Here is a 17,500-nt window from a genome sequence, read left to right as displayed (position 1 = left end):
AAAATTAACTTCATATTTGAATTCAGCGTACCCAAATTAAGAAATACCAATTGTTGGTATCAATGCAACAAAATTGTTACTGGCCAGGATAATAAATGTAAAAAAAAAGATTTAGAAGTCACTACAAATACAGAACGAGCAATAAATAGGCCAAAATCGTCTGCGACTGTTTAATCAAGATAAATTATTCATGGATTAATTAATAAACATTACATTAACTAACGTCAATGACACAAATAGATTCAAAGTGTAGGTGTTGATAAATAGAGCAAGCGATAACGATAACAACGAGCATTCATTTTGTAATTGTTTCATTTTTAAATATTATCAGGTGAAAGATATTCACTAATTAAGGCTACACCGTTCTGTTAATGACACGAATGTTATCAGCCTTTTAACGTGTTGACTTAAAAGGCCAAGTAAACAAGTAGTACAGAGTTAAGTACGAGAGCAACCAAGTTATAGTTATATAATGTTTAAGCTTCTTTTCCGCTTTGATAACATTCATTTCAAATTTCGGCGGCGAGCTAGCAGAAACGTTAACACGCCGAGCGAAATGCTTAGCGGTATTTCGTCTGTCTTTACGTTCTGAGTTCAAATTCCGCCGAGTTCAACTTTGCCTTTCATCCTTTCATGATCGATAGATTAAGTACCAGTTACGTACTGGGGTCGATCTAATAGATTGCCTCCCCTCCCCAAAAAATTTAGGGCATTGTACCTTGAGTAGAAAAGAATATTGATTTCAAATTTCGGCGGCGCGCTGGCAGAAGCGTTAGCAAGAATTTGCGCTTGGAACTCTCGTTTCAGGGAAATCTCAAGGAAATGTCGTTTAATGTTCCAGCAGGAGGCTGTCATTATGTTTTATACCATCGCCCTTGATAACGCTCTTCCTTGGTCTTGGGGGTCTTGATGGAAGCGCTCTCCTTGTTCGTCTCTTACATCTCCAATGTTTCAGAAAATAGAGTTTAACGCTCATGTTACACCCAAGATCATGGAAAGCCAACAGCGTATTATTTACAAGAATTTCATAGTCATCTGTTTTTCTGTTTTCAGGAAAATATTTTTATGATTGCTACGAATGACAGCCATGCTGCTTTTTTCCTGTCATTGATCTTTCTGTCAAATTCTTCATCACATACAAGGGCACGAATCGGAGGTCCGTCAAACACGCCTGCTTTGATCTTATCAAATGACAAACCAGGAAAATCAGGGACTATATCTGAAAACATTCACTATCAATATTTAATGCCTTAGTGAATTGCTTTATATAGAAAACTTTATATAGAGTGGTGGGTTAAAATAATCTGACAATTGGTTCATTCACAATATTTGGCATGCCTGCTTCCATAGTCTCACGAATGGGCCACTTTTTCTGAATCCGGTGTTTCTCACGAGCTCGGTTGTCCCACATGCAGAGAGATAGCAAGGATATTTTGTGAAACCTTTCTGTTGACCAAGGAGGAAATTAACTTAATAATAGCTATAAATGATGGTTGGTGGGTTGGAGGAGGAGGAAAGGGAGGAGGAAGAGGAGGAGGGAAGGGAGGAGGAGGAAAGGGAGGAGGAGGAAAGGGAGGAGGAGGAAAGGGAGGAGGAGGAGGAAAGGGATGAGGAGGAGGAAAGGGAGGAGGAGGAGGAAAGGGAGGAGGAGGAGGAAAGGGAGGAGGAGGAGGAAAGGGAGGAGGAGGAGGAGGAAAGGGAGGAGGAGGAGGAGGAAAGGGAATAGGAGGAGGAGGAAAGGGAGGAGGAGGAGGAAAGGGAGGAAAGGGAGGAAAGGGAATAGGAGGAGGAGGAAAGGGAATAGGAGGAGGAGGAAAGGGAGGAGGAGGAGGAAAGGGAGGAGGAGGAGGAAAGGGAGGAGGAGGAGGAGGAGGAGGAGGAAATGACTGAGCAGTTATGGAAGGTGTTGCATAAATGAGGAATTTGTTTTATTTTAATTTTTTTCAAGTGAATAAATATTTTTTCTTTTGAAAATTAGAACTAATCTAATCTTGTATAAGCACCCAAATTTTTTTTTATAAAAGCTTAATTATAATTATTGCGTGGAGGCCATATTTCCTTATGTTACACAAAGTGGCAAAAATAAAATTAACGATGGTAGTGTGGTAGGATTTGAACTCAGGAAGTGCAGATCCGAAATCTTAAACAACGGTTTCTAGTTTTGAAACAAGGCCAGCAATTTTTGAAGGGAAGGGACCAGTCGTTAACATCGATCCCTTGTACTTCAGAGGAACTTGATTTTATGCGAAAATGAAAGAAAGAAAAAAAAACGAAGGTAAAGCAACGTTGGCGACAGCCAGGTTCGAACTCTGTACTTAAAGAAGACGGAACAGATTCTGCAAAGCATTCTGGCTGCGTTGCTAATGGTTCCCCCAACTCACTTCTTTTTTTACGAAAAAAAACAACAACAACAACAACAGCTACGATGGTTTGTTATTTAAATATTGATCTTAGCCAGGCAAAAATCCAAAAATTTTGGCGGGAGGGGCCAGTCGATTAGATCGATCCTAAGACAAAACTGGTACTTAATTTATCGACCTTGAAACGTTGAAAGGCAAAGTCGACCTCGGCGGGATTTGAACTGAGAACGAAGCGACGGGTGAAATTCTGCTAAGCATTTCGTCCAGCGAGCTAACGATTCTGCCAGCTCGCCGCCTTGACATCATCAACAACAACAACAACAACAACAACAACAACAACGACAACGACAACGACAACAACAGCAACAACAACCACAGCAATAACAACAACAACAACAACAATGACAACCACAACAACGACAGCCACAACAATAATAATAATGATAATAATAATAATAATAATAATAATAATAATAATAATAATAATTGATGTATCAATACCAGCAGATGACAACGTTTCTCGAAAAGAAATGGAAAAACATTCAAAATACAAAGACCTGGAAATAGAGATAACTCGAATGAGGAACCTAAAAACAGAAACAATTCCTATCATAGTGGGTGCCTTAGGTATAATAAAAAAATATTCAGACAAATACATAACAAAAACACCAGGACTTACAAATATATATAACATACAGAAAATTGCACTACTGGGTACTGCACACATTCTACGCAAAACACTTTCAATAGAGTAAACATAAGAGCACCACAGCAAACCACAGCACATACCCAAGGCGCACAGAGCTGCGCTTGGTAGTGAAGTGAAAACACGTTATAAAAATAAAACTACTGAACAATAATAATAATAATAATAATAATAATAATAATAATAATAATAATAATAATAATAATAATAATAATAGTTTAATGGATCTCACCTACAATAAACGAGGCTCCAAGACTTAGATGAAGTATTGTAATCCCGAGAAAGGTGAGAAAGAATCTCCAAGACGGCTTTCTTTCTGATTGCGTTTTATCAGCAGCAACTTCGGATTTAGTGTCCATCGTTAATTAATTAAAGGTGCAATAATACTAATACTACAACTACTAATAATTTGATCTAATTAATGAACCTAATTTTTTCCATTGTTGTTGTGCATGACTAACTTACGGACGTATATTCCATGGACTGAACTATATTGATATTATTATTCAGCTTTTTATCTCTCTTCATTCTGAACGCATGATGGCCTACTTTATTTTCAAGTACACTGACTATGATAAAAAAAAAAGTTTAATCACTTAATCAATATACTCGATGACGAAGACAATGATGATGATGATGATGATGATGATGATGATTATGATGATGATGACGACGATTTATACATGAAACCTGTTGACGTACGCTGCTGGCATATGTTTGCACGTGTTAATTTATACATGTATGTGTGAATATATATATAACTTTGACTATATTGATAGGTTTCGGCCAGTATAATAAGCTCAGGTCATGTCTAACTCAATAGCGCCACCTGGTGAAGTCTTATAGTCATATATGGGGTACCGTAGCCAACGTTAGCAAAGAGTTATTATTGTTGGGGACATATCCGTGTGTAGGAGGTTGGTCCGGGATATTTGGAAGAAATTTGTCCGGTGAAAATTTGAATTTTATGGGATCCGTTTGGACCGGTTGAGGTAAAATAATTGTGACGTAATGTTGCTATGCGTACCGAGTTCGATTTTTGTAGTGGACGGATAGCTCGGGGGCCAAGTCTTGGCTTGATTTTAAAATTGATGCCAACATCATTTGTGCAATATTGATGGAATATTTTCCACATAACACAAATAATGTAGCGCTCCCGGTGGCGTTGGAGATAGAGATTGAATTTTTTAGTCGACCCCAATAATCAATGCCTCTCATGCTGTTTATCTTTCTCATCATTGATCTCTGGAGTCCTTCTACTTTCATATTGAGTTGCTTCGTATGGGGGGGGGGCATACTGGGCGTCGCTAATAACGAATTTTACCCAGCCACTATTTGCGACACCCGTGGTTTATTAATGGTTGTTTTCCCACCTTCAGCCGCTTGTCGAAGTATTCTTCAGGAGTATTCAGCAAAATAAGATGTCACGCTATAGATGCAACATAAACAGTGGAGCGTCAAGCGCTTCGATTAATACTTACACGCATGCATGCACGCACGCACGCACACGCACGCACGCACACACACACACACACACACACACACACACACACACACACACACACACACACACACACACACACATAATACGTTGTAATGATGAAGTCAAACCAAACAGTGATATTTTGAAGTCATTTAATACATGCGTTTCATGTCTGTGTGGTACATAATAGGAAATACATTTCTTACGTAAACCTTCTTCAGTGTCAGTACAAATTAACTGGTCCAGACGCCATACTCTAACAACGATTTGAAGTATTTAGATTCTGGCGTTACACGATATGTATATTCAATATATATATATATATATATATATATATATATATATATATATATATATATGTATATACATATAAGTGTATATATATATATGTATAAATTCATATTTAACGGTTGAATTCCACGTGGTTCATAACAATATGCACACGCATTTAGTTATAGACTTATTGCTATTCTACTTGGAGTTTTACCGTTAAAAATATTTTATTCACGCTCTGAAAGTTTCTATGATATCAAATATATATATACAAGCACTAATTGTCTATATGGTGCGTGCGGGGATATGAGTCGCAGCTTTGTCTAAAAGTTGAGCATCCATCATCGATGAAACCAAGGAAGGATGAAATTACGTGATCAGGTTGTCTTGGTGCTGGATTTGGTGGGGATCTATCTCCCCGCGAGTGATATAAAGAAACGTGCATTTTGCACCAAACGCCAATATGAGAGTTCGTTTCATGGTATGTACAACAGTAAAATTTGTTAAAATCCACATTTAAGTGGGAATAAATATTTCCACACACACACACACACACACACACACACACACACACACACACACACACACACACACATACATACACACACACTCATATATATCTTATATAAACATATACGTACATACGTACTCACACGCGCGCATACACTCACACACATACGAGTATATATATATATATATATATATATATATATATATATATATATATATATATATCAAGTTGGAAAGAAAGTCCTGTCGCAGTTTTGATCTGATCACTGTAAGGGTATGTTTCCAAAACTTACAGAAAAAATAGGCATTAATTTTTACTTCCTAATGTTTTCTTTCTTTGGAGATTTCGTCATACCACCGTGCTTAGATTCGCACCAATTTTAAACTTTGCATTCAAAATGAGTTTAGATCAAACTCGTATCAGATATGGTTTGCCGTAGGAATTCAAAAGTGACTCTTCAACATTGGAAGCAGCAAGAAATATTCATTCTATTTATGGAAAGGTAACATTTAATGTGGTTACATGCTTGGTTACATGTTTGGTTACATGCTTGGTTACATGTTACATGTTTGGCTTAGTTCGTTCAAGGTTTTTGTTCTGTTGCAGATTCCTTTCGATCTGACCGACCACAACCTGTCAAACGTACACACGCACACACACACACCCACTCACACATACACCCCACACACACACAGATGCATACATGCATACATACATACACACACACACACACAGATGCATACATGCATACATACATACATGCATACCTACATACATACATACACACACACACATACATATATATATATATATTACCATTTCATTAATCAATTAAAAGAGTCGCTTGAAACGGCCGTAATGAATTGACACCTGTACATCTTTGTTACTCACATATATATGTGTATATATATATATATATATATATATATATATGTACGCGCACACATACAGTGTCTGATCAACAAGTATCCGGACTGTTGTCATAGTAACGAAGCTAAAGCACACAGAGTGAAGCTGCTTCGCACAGATTGACCTTGAACGCCACTGTGCATACAAACTTAGTTTTATCGTTCTAGCTCACTTTTGCTGCTTACAGTAGTGCTTGGAGGGAAGGTGTGCAGCGTGTGATCATCTCATTGAGCATGAAAAAGTTGTTATGATGATACCTACTCAGAGGCCAACGCAGAGTTGCAGAAAGTGTACGGAGAAGAGTGTATGTGCCGCATACAAGTGTACGAGTGGTTCAGCTGTTTCCATGATGGTCGAAAAAATGCCGATATTGACGAACTTTCTGGGAGACCCGCAGCCAGCAGAACTGAGAGAAACATCGCAGATATGCCTGCAGCTCTGAGGGGAAATTGACCATCCGTGAGTTATCAGAGGATATGCAGATTAATTACGGTTCAGTTCAGTCCATTACTCCTGACGATTTAGGTATGAAACGTGTGTTTGCCAAGTTTGTGCCAAAACTGCTTTCACTTGACCGAAAAGACACTCTGGTTTCAGCTGCATAACACCTTCTTCAATGTGTCGTGAACGATGGAACTTTTTGAAAACTTTGCGTAGGCCTCTGAGCAGATATCACCAAACATTTGGCATAATTTGATGCAGATTTTTTTCTCAACTTCCTCTGTTGTAGTCAATTCAACGACCACATGCTACACACCTACCTTCCAAGCACTGCCGTAAACAGCAGAATTGAGCTAGAACGTTAAAAGGTAATGCGCATGCACAGCAGAGTTCAAGCTCAATCTGTGCTTAGCGGCTACACTCTGCATGCTTTAGCTTTGTTACTATAGAAACAGTCCAGATACTTATTTATCAGACCACGTGTATATATTATTTGATATAAACAATTACAAAAGAGTTACTAACAATTTGATATTCATACATTAAAGTACATTAAAATGGCAGATGCTAGTAACATGGCTTGTATCTCCTAGCACTCTTTTGAGCTCGGTGCATAACATACATTCATATGGATATCTCTACATGTGAATGAAGCATTTATTTATCTTGCGTTGGTCTTTCTGGTCATAATGAACAGGATTTGTCAGGGCTCGGACTGGTCTTCAGTTACACTCAATACACTCCCTCTTCGTTCCAGTTTCTTCGGTTTCTGGAACATCACCGTTAATATTAGTCCTGGTAAAATAGATAATAGAAAATTCGATAAACATTTTACACATATGCACGCACGCGGCGGAATTTGAACCGGAGAAGTAAAAGCGGATGAATTGCTGCTATTTATTTATTTATTTATATATATGTATATATGTAGTATATTTCCTCATAACTTCGTTATGGGGAGAAAGTGTATCAAACTCGATACCAATAAATTGTCATTATTCCTTACCGTACACAGTCCAGTTTTTGTTCTCTATATATGCTACATGCTGGCTGAAGTTTACCAGCTTGCTACAATCCGGTCCCTGAATCGCATTTTGATATGTGTGTGTGTGTGTGTGTGCGCGCGCGTGTGTGAATATATATATATATATATATATATATATATATATATATATATATATATATATATATATATAATTAGAAATATAATATTTCTAAATCTCTTAGAGAGATTTAAGCAGTAGTGGAGCGATAAAGTTGTAGTGTATTGTCAACTTAATGTGACAATCCCAATAAGGGAACACACTACTGCCGTTTAGCCCTAGGAAGCTAGACCGCTTCCTGTCGGCATTGACACAATTACTGTGTCCTTAAGTTTGCGAGGGGGAGACACGCTCCTCCACCCAGCCTAGCCAGCATTCAGGGACATGTTTCTGAGTCTTTGCTCGTCATCAGCCTGGAGTAGTTTGCCAGCTGGTTAAAGAAGCTTGTTTAGCCCTCGCAAACTTATATAATCATAGTGAAGTTTATTCACTGATCAGCAAAATTAGAAATATAATATTTCTAAATCTCTCAGAGAGATTTAAGCAGTAGTGGAGCGATAAAGTTGTAGTGGAGGAGCTTGTCTCCCCCTCGCAAACTTAAGGACACAGTAATTTTTTTTCGAGATTTGGAAAATTTCCTAGCGACGTCGAAAACTTTAGTTTTAACAGGAGACTTCAACGTTATTCTCAACGCGCAAGTGGATAGTGGTGGCTCAATCAATAGAAGGGAAAGCCCTGGCCTAAAAAGGCTACTAGCAAGCTATAAACTAGTAGACCGCTATAGACTGGATGAACCGTTCGTTCCACAGTGGACGTGGTCTAATAACGACGGTTCACAGAGGTCTTACTTAGATAGGGTGATTATAAAAGACAGTGATAGGGATATAGTTAGTTGTCCACAATTTCACTGTACTTCTTACACGGATCACAAATTTGTGACATGTAGGATACAGTTAGCTAAGTGTCATAGACAGGGACCCGGGTACTGGAAGATGAACAAGTCTATTTTGACTAGTAAAGTCTTCCGTGCTCGAGTGACGGAATTAGTGCAGAGGGCATTATGCGGAGCCATCGTTAATAGCAGATGGTGGTGCGCCCTCAAAAGAGCCATACGTTTAGAGTCTCTTAGATTTAGTAAAGAGCTAAGTTTAGAGAGAGCAAGAGTAGAAGGGAATCTAACTAAGGAATTAGAGGAGGCCATAGTATCAGGCTCTGCGTCCAGAGTGTTGGCGGCGAGGTCGGTATTATTCCGTCACCTCCAAGCCAAACACGAAGGTAGTAGAGTCAGGGCTAAGTTACGCGCGGTAGGCAGAGAAGGTATTAATGTTGCCGGATGGGCCCGTCATGTGGAGAGTCGGAGAGGCAGAAATGCTTCTGTGCAGTCTTTAATTGACGAACAGGGGCGCCGGATCGAAGGACAGGAGGAGATGCAGAAGGCCTTTCATCAGCATTTCGCACGGTTGTTTGGGACAAACGAGACGTTGGACCATGGGGAGCCCTTAAGGGATGTCCTGGCTGACGGACCGCGACTCTCAGCAAGTGAGGTGGGGCGTTGTGAAGGGCCGATCACAGCTGCGGAGGTCAAAGAGGTGCTGGCAGAGAGCGCGCGGGACAGGTCGCCGGGACTGGATGGTCTGCCCTACGAGTTTTATAGTACAATGCCGGACTTGTTCGGACACTTGCTGGCTGGCGTGTACACGAACTGGCAACAGAATGGGAGAATTCCCTGCTCTGTGAGTCGGGGAGTGGTAACGCTGGTCAGAAAAGACCCGAGCAAGGGGGACCATCTTAGTAATTTCAGGCCCATAACTCTACTGAATGTAGAGTTAAAGATTTTGGCCAAGGTGCTAGCAAAAAGGTTGACGGCTGTCGCGGATAAGCTTGTCGGGAGGGCGCAAACATGTGCCATTCCTGGCAGGTCGATCCAGGACAATCTTCATCTCTTACGCTACACCTTAGACAGGGTGGGGAAAGTTTCCGGTAAAGGTGGGGCATTGGTCCATTTAGACCAAAGTAAGGCCTTCGATAGGGTTGACCATCGGTACCTGGCGGCAGTCCTTGAGGCGGCTGGGCTAGGCCCGGATTTCCGCGGTTGGATCAAGGCCATTTATGGTGGCATCAAATCCACGGTTCAGGTGAACGGTTACCTGTCGGAGCCGTTTGAGATCAGGCGTTCAGTCCGTCAAGGGTGCCCCCTGTCTCCGCTTCTGTATGTTCTGTCTCTTGAGCCATTGCTGCGGAGGTTGGAGAAGTTGGGAAGCACCACTAATGAAATCGGATGTGGTAAAGGTGTTTCGGCGTATGCGGATGACGTCACCATCACCGTATCCAAGATGACTCAGCTACCTCGCGTAGCAGAGGCAATCAGAAGATACGAGACGGTGGCAGGGGCAAAAGTTAACATGGACAAGTCTGTAGGTTTGCGGCTCGGCACCTGGAGCAGCAAGCCGATAACGTCCAGTGTTGTTGGACACTGGACGGATGGCCCTGTTAAGTTGCTCGGAGTTTGGTTTGGTCCGGACTCCCAGACGGAGAAAAATTGGAGTGAGGTGACGAACAGGGTAGAAGCGCTATCCCGGACTTGGTCTGGAAGGGCGCTGTCCCTGAAAGGAAGGGCGGAAGTGGTGCAGACGTTTATTGCGTCAGTTATCACCTACCGCCTCACCGTCGTCCCCTGCCCTGATTTGTGGCTAAACAAGCTGGTTCGGATTCTCTTCCGCTTTTTGTGGAGGGGAAAGCCGCTTGTGAGGCGCTCCGTGTGCTGTCAGGAACCGTTAAAGGGTGGCCTAGGGATGCCATGGTTGTTGATGTGCAAATATGCACTGAGACTAAGGCATCTCTGGTCTTACCTGGATGGTGGTCAGGTGTGGAATTTGCTCGCCGAGGAATTCTTTCCACGACCAGCCTCTCTAGAGGGATTTAAACCCGGTTTAATTAAAAGACAGAAATCGACTGAATGGCAAAAGGAATGCCGGCAGGCACTTGAGCTAATCCACAAGGCGGGTAAGGCCGGCAGCGGGAATACCACCTCTGCGTTTTACAAAGGGTTGGTAGAGTTTAAAAGTGACGACGTGCTAGGAGAGACACTGGGGCTCGATGAGAACCAGCTATCCAACCTGTTTCGGAACACTTTCAGGGCGGGGTATTTGGATAATTACCAAAGATCCCTGAATTGGCAGTGTTTCAGGAATGCTTTACCTGTCCACGAGAAATTGTCCAGGCACGGGATTTCTGTGCCACCCGAATGTCCAAGATGCGGGCAGGAGAAGGAAACCATCCTGAACGCTCTTGTTCAGTGCACCCATCTTTCGGAGATGACAATTCACGTCGAACACGTGCTGTCGCACCTAGGAAGAGTACAGCTATCGGCTGAATCTGTGATTAAGAATGCACCGCCCACCGGACTACCTAAGGAAGGTGAGGCTTGTTTTCTATGTACAGTCGCAGTTATGAAAGAGTGTGCATGGAGAACTCGAATGCAAGGTATGAAGACAGGAACCTTCATCTCCGGCCCTGGAATGCTATACTATTTCAGGTACCACCTGAAAAGCAAGATAGGGCTGGAGAGAAGACACCTGTCTAGAAGAGTATATGAGGAAATATGGAAGAAAGTAGGAAGGAAGTTGCGAGTGAGCGGCCCTACTTAAAACTTTCCTGAAAAAAATACAAAGGTGTAGACTGGTGTACCCTGGAATTAAGTGTAAACCATTGGAAATATTCCAAGTTTTGTAGAAATTTTTAAATATATATTTTTAAACGTATATTTTTTTTTAAAAAAAAGCTAAAAGAAAAATGACTCACTAAATGACAATTCTTAAATGTTTGTAGTGTCCTGTATTGTCCCATCTATGTAAGATATTTTATTATCGTAATAAAGAGAATTGGCAAGCTACTTCAGGCTGATGACGAGCAAAGACTCAGAAACATGTCCCTGAACGCTGGCTAGGCTGGGTGGAGGAGCTTGTCTCCCCCTCGCAATCTTAAGGACACAGTAATTGTGTCAAGGCCGACAGGAAGCGGTCCAGCTTCCTAGGGCTAAACGGCAGTAGTGTGTTCCCTTATTGGGATTGTCACATTAAGTTGACAATACACTACAACTTTATATATATATATATATATATATATATATATATTCAATATCAATATATTATAAATTAACTACCAACAAAAATAATTGGTAAGCTAACTTAAAAAATCATCACCAAAATAGCAGAAAAAAACGACAATGAAGGTATGCAGACTCTTCAAGAATCGATCCTTTTGGTTATATTAATAATAATAAAGGAGTTACGACGCAAAAACGTATAAATTCAAAAGAACATATTTATCTTCTTCAATATATATTTCAGTATAAAGAATTCATTAAGATGCTTAAATCAAAATTTCTTTACACAAATATGTTCTTTTGAATTTATACGTTTTTGCGTCGTAACTCCTTTATTATTATTAATATATACACATATATATATACATATATATATATATATATATATATATATATATATATATATATATATATATATATATATATATATATATATATATATATTATGTATGTATAGTAAATCAACCTCCCAATACTCCCCTTACCACAAACCTATTCAATATCTTAAATACCTTAACATCCTTTCCAATCACCACAAATCCACTTTTAGTAACACAATCGAGGGTATCTCAACCCGTATATCCGACCTCTCTTCCAGTGAGGAAATTTTCAATAACCACACACCATATTAAAATCAAGCACTCACCGCTAGCGGCTTCTCCTAACAAATAAAATACATCCATAACTCCAGGCTCAAACAATATATATCTCAAATCCCAAATCACATCTCAAAGACGCACCAACCATCAAAATCGCAACCGACCAAACACACCCAAATACACTCCTTGATAGAACCCCGGAAGATCTTACACCTACACAACCTGGACCTCACGCGCATACATTGAACGCTAGGTCAAAAACTATAACAACTAAAACAGCTAACAACAACAGGCCCTGCCAACCTCCTCCATTCACCAAAAATATAGATAGCACTCCATTCTCCGAAAACATTGAAAGCACTATTCCTAGATACCCTGAAAAAGTGGTGGACGCTCTATTCTGTGGTACATACCCCACTTCTCACTTAACGTTAAGAACTTAGCTAAATCCTTCTTTAAAATACTAGCCTCCAACTTCCCTCTTCAACATAATTATCATTCTATCTTTAATAGATCTACCCTGAAACTATCCTATTCTGCTCCACCCAACTTCGAATCTATCATAGCAGCCTCTAATAAACAAGGTGCCACGCAGTGGGACTGAACCCGGAACCATCTGGTTGGGAAGCAAGCTTCGTACCACGCAGCCACCCCTGAGTTCACAAAGCTTAGTCAGCCCGAAGCTATAATAGAAGACACTTGCCCAAAGTGCCACACAGTGGGACTGAACATGGATCCATATGGAAATTAAGGTAATGAACTGGTTTATACCCACCGATAAAACCGATGACTTCAAAGAAGAAAAACGTCCAATTCCAACCGAAGAAATGTTGCATGCCTTTTAAAATAAATGGATTTAAAAGACCCGATATTATCTATAAAATAAAATGGAAGCGATTCACATTAAGGTTACATTTATGTATATGTTGGTAATTAAGATATAACAACAACAACAACAATAGCAATAATCCTTTCTACAATAAGCACAAGGCCTGAAATTTGGGGGGAGGAGACCAACCAATTACATCGACCTTAGTGTTTCACTGGTACTTATTTAATTGACCGCGAAATGATGAAAGGTAAAGTCGACCTCCGTGGACTTTGAACTCAGAACATAAAAACGGTCGAAGTGCCACCAAGCATTCTGCCCGGCATGCTAACAATTCAGCCAACACGCCGCCTAGCCGTGTGTTGAGAGGAATTCTTTTGGTAGGGAAGGATAATTCACCTTTTGAAATATGGCTGTTTCATTCAACATCCTTAAACAAACCTTTTCGGGGACCTATTGAGCGGGATCAGCTAGTCACTGTTTATCTTAATATGAGATCACCAAGTCACGCACATATGGTTGTGATGCATGTGCTTGGTGTACTCTTATCAGACGGATAACCATGACGGGTATACCGGGCTTCGTATATTTTACCCCAGTGTCACTGTGATGGCATGCACTGCTCTCTTAGTCAATAATGATGATAATAATAATAATAATAATAATAATAATAATAATAATAATAATAATAATAATAATAGCTGGATGATTCGAAATCTAATAGCAAGATACATGGTCAGGCATTACGAGTGAGTCACCAGTGATTCACAAAACAACAAAACAGCAGCTTCCACCAAATGAGAAGCTCCAGATAGAAAATCTAACTCAAACTTACCAGTGACGTATACACAGTTCCGCAGTTACTTGCGTAGTACTTGATACCATAACTCTTACTGATTATAAAAGGCATTACAACGTATATCCCACCCGGAACAACATACGTCAGTAATGCAATAAAAAAGTAAAAGTATCGTCCGACCATTGATGAAACATTGAGGAGGAGATACAAAAGGGCTACAGATAAACACAGAAGTATGGTGGAATCCTGTTAAAGAAAAATGATATACGTTGAAAAGACTTTCTTTTTCAAGCCAAAAATATGCATTATGACAATATAGGTACATTGTTACAATAAATATTATAAGGATCTTTTCGGTGAAGCATAGACGACAACGACTTTGACCAAGTAGTGGAAAGAGAAAATCATTAAGTAAATACATACAGTCCTACATTGGTTGCCGTGGAAGGACTCAAGTAGAATCGTTCCTAAAACGGAATATACTTCAATTCCAGAGTTTGCATTTATACTCAAAGAAAAAAAAAATTAAATGATTGATCAGTATTAGCTAGTGCAGCGGATAGTATATTACCTGAAACATATATACTACAAGCGGCATAATTAAAAACTGGCATTTACAGTATGATAAAAGCTTCCAAACTAAAGCAAAATGTATGTCTGAGCAAGAGTGTAAGAGTTTCTTCTAAGCTTTTACTTCATTGCCTTTAGTCCCAGATCACATTTAATCGATCAAACCTAATATGGAAGATTCTTCAGTCTCAAGCATACTGTCATTTTAGCAGTAACGTGGCTAGAGCATGCACCGCCATATGCATCCTTTTATTTTGACTCCCAGCCACTACCTCCATGCCCGCCTATAGAGTCTGATACACCAGACTGGCAAATAGTCTTTAGTTAACACACACACACACACACACACACACACACACACACACACACACACACACACACACACACACACACACACATATATATATATATATATATATACATCGACAAATCGCAAATGCAGCGAAATGTGGATCCGTCAGTCACATACAGGGCGATTTCGTTTCGTCTGCCTATGAAACATATTGTTTATTTAGCAAATAAGCATTAAAAAAAATTATTCTCTAATAGAGACTGCAACATCTGGACTTTCAACGATGCATATAAGTTGTCTATATCATCTTGATAAGGATTTTTCTCTAGAGATGCTTATACTGCGTAATTCCCGTATGTAAAGAGACCACTTAGTGGTTCTCCTCTTTGTGTAATTGATAGACACGTATATATTATTAAAATATTTATGGTCTACGGACATTTTTTACGCATGCTGACCACTGGTATAAACTATCATTTTTAATAACTTTTATCGTTTATATATTTATATTTAAATATTTTAATTCTTGAGTCATATAATTCACTGTGATTTTTTTTATTCACTGCTGCTTTATTCTGGCTTGGCGCGTTCGTTAAGGACATTTGAATTGAATTCTCGACGTATAACGATAACACTCGATATGCACGTGCATCACTTGGCATATGGTACGTATTTGAGTTTTATAGTTATACGTTTCTAACAGTTTCTACTCATGATTCACAGATAATTAATTTATTTAATTAATAAATGGTGAAATTTTGGAGTATAGAAATAACTGGCCTTTTTACTTTTTCAAATTGTCTAGCCTGCCTACATCCAACGTGCTATTAATAAGAATGTATTTTTCATGGTTTGGGGATTTGACATCTCTTTTCTGCTTATAAGGAGACCACTTATTGGTTCTCCTCTCTGTGTGTAATTCATACACACGTGTTTTATATATATATATATATATATATATATATATATATATATTTCGATTTTGTATCTCTCCAGATACAATATATACATATATTTGTTATTTGTGTGTGTATGTGTGTGTGTAATATTTGACAACAATATGCGTACACATGAGGAAAAAAAGGAACCGATCAGATTTCTTCTTACCTTAAATAATAATTTATCACATATGAGTCCCCAGCTCATTTTCGCGACGGCATTGCCAACTGCACAAGCAGAACCAAGAACGGTAAGGAAGTTATCATCTGAGATGAACGTCAATCCATAGACCTGAGGAAAAATTCAAACATTTTTTCTTGAATAATCATCTGTTAATCTATCTGCATGGATGTGTGTAATTTTGCATATTTGAATATATAAATACACACACATGTTTATACACGTGTATATCTATCTATCTATCTATCTATCTATCTATCTATCTCTCTCTCTCTCTCTCTCTCTATATATATATATATATATATATATATATAAGTATATATATAATAGGCGTAGGAGTGGCTGTGTGGTAAGTAGCTTGCTTACCAACCACATGGTCCCGGGTTCAGTCCCACTGCGTGGCATCTTGGGCAAGTGCCTTCTACTATAGCCTCGGGCCGACCAATGCTTTGTGAGTGGATTTGGTAGACGGAAACTGAAAGAAGCCCGTCGTATATGTGTATATATATGTGTATGTGTGTGTGTGTGTTTGTATGTCTGTGTTTGTCCCCCCAACATCGCTTGACAACCGATGCTGGTGTGTTTATGTCCCCGTAACATAGTGGTTCGGCAAAAGAGACCGATAGAATAAGTACTAGGCTTCCAAAGAATAAGTCCTGGGGTCGATTTCTTCGACTAAAGGCGGTGCTCCAGCATGGCCGCAGTCAAAAGACTGAAACAAGTAAAAGAGTATATATATATACATATATATATATATATATTTATATATATATGTATGTATGTGTGTGCATATGTTTATGTGTGTGAGTTTGCATCAAGTTATAATAAATATAATTTTATATTAAACTGAAGGATCACTCAATAATTTTTGTTGACAATATATCATTATTCTTTTTCGAGAATGCTGCAGAAAGTCTTTGAAGTTTCAACCTGGTTCATTCGAGACCAGGTTCATTTGAGTTTTGGTTTGCTTTATATATTCTCTGATATGTTTATTTTTCCTAGAGTAGGTGGGATCACGTTGAACGTAATTAATGTGTAGGGTAAGTTATGTTGGAAAGATATTATAGAGGATTCTATTGATTAAAGTTGGAGTTGTGTTATCGTTCAGAGTTTAATCATGATTTTAAAACTTCGTAACTGGATCTATGAATTTAGGTCTTTCAGGTTCAGGTATTGGGGTTGCTTTTATTGTTCTGAAAGAATCAAGGTTAATGAAAATATTAGTTTGATACAATTTAGAATATTAACCATTTAAAAGGTGAATGTTAATGCTCATAGTTCAGTCCAGGGTGTAAAATCTTGTAATAAAGTATTTATTTAGTGCCAGCTTAGGTCATAGGCTTCTTAGTATAGAAACTTAGTTACTTTGAGTTTTAAGAGTTCACCAAAACATGTAAGTAGATGAAAAGGTTAGATGGTCAGTAGATTTCTTTCATTGCTGTTGATGTTATTTGAACA

At 39.0% G+C, this 17,500-nt stretch overlaps 2 protein-coding genes across 2 annotated transcripts in view; both read right to left on the bottom strand.

Moving 5' to 3' along the window:
* The window catches only part of LOC106872568 (apicoplast pyruvate carrier 1), a 20,643-nt gene extending 17,010 nt beyond the window's left edge, over positions 1 to 3,633 (bottom strand). Inside the window, exon 1 of the mRNA XM_089358264.1 lies at positions 3,299 to 3,633. Coding sequence (XP_089214390.1) covers positions 3,299 to 3,425 — 127 coding nt within the window. The 5' untranslated portion in view covers positions 3,426 to 3,633. The remainder of the gene's footprint in view (positions 1 to 3,298) is intronic.
* Positions 3,634 to 7,205: 3,572 nt separating this feature from the next.
* LOC106872569 (apicoplast pyruvate carrier 1) overlaps positions 7,206 to 17,500 on the bottom strand; it is a 21,509-nt gene continuing 11,214 nt past the window's right edge. Inside the window, exons 8-11 of the mRNA XM_014919600.3 lie at positions 16,028 to 16,150; positions 14,095 to 14,304; positions 13,206 to 13,305; positions 7,206 to 7,478 (exon numbers count right to left, since the gene is read on the bottom strand). Of these exons, the coding sequence (XP_014775086.2) occupies positions 7,387 to 7,478; positions 13,206 to 13,305; positions 14,095 to 14,304; positions 16,028 to 16,150 (525 nt within the window). The 3' untranslated portion in view covers positions 7,206 to 7,386. The remainder of the gene's footprint in view (positions 7,479 to 13,205; positions 13,306 to 14,094; positions 14,305 to 16,027; positions 16,151 to 17,500) is intronic.

Source organism: Octopus bimaculoides, chromosome 10, assembly GCF_046866305.1.
Source record: "Octopus bimaculoides isolate indiv1 chromosome 10, ASM4686630v1, whole genome shotgun sequence".
Classification (NCBI taxonomy): domain Eukaryota; kingdom Metazoa; phylum Mollusca; class Cephalopoda; order Octopoda; family Octopodidae; genus Octopus; species Octopus bimaculoides.
Note: the sequence above shows the minus strand (reverse complement) of the source record. Positions and strands in the feature narration are given on the sequence as shown.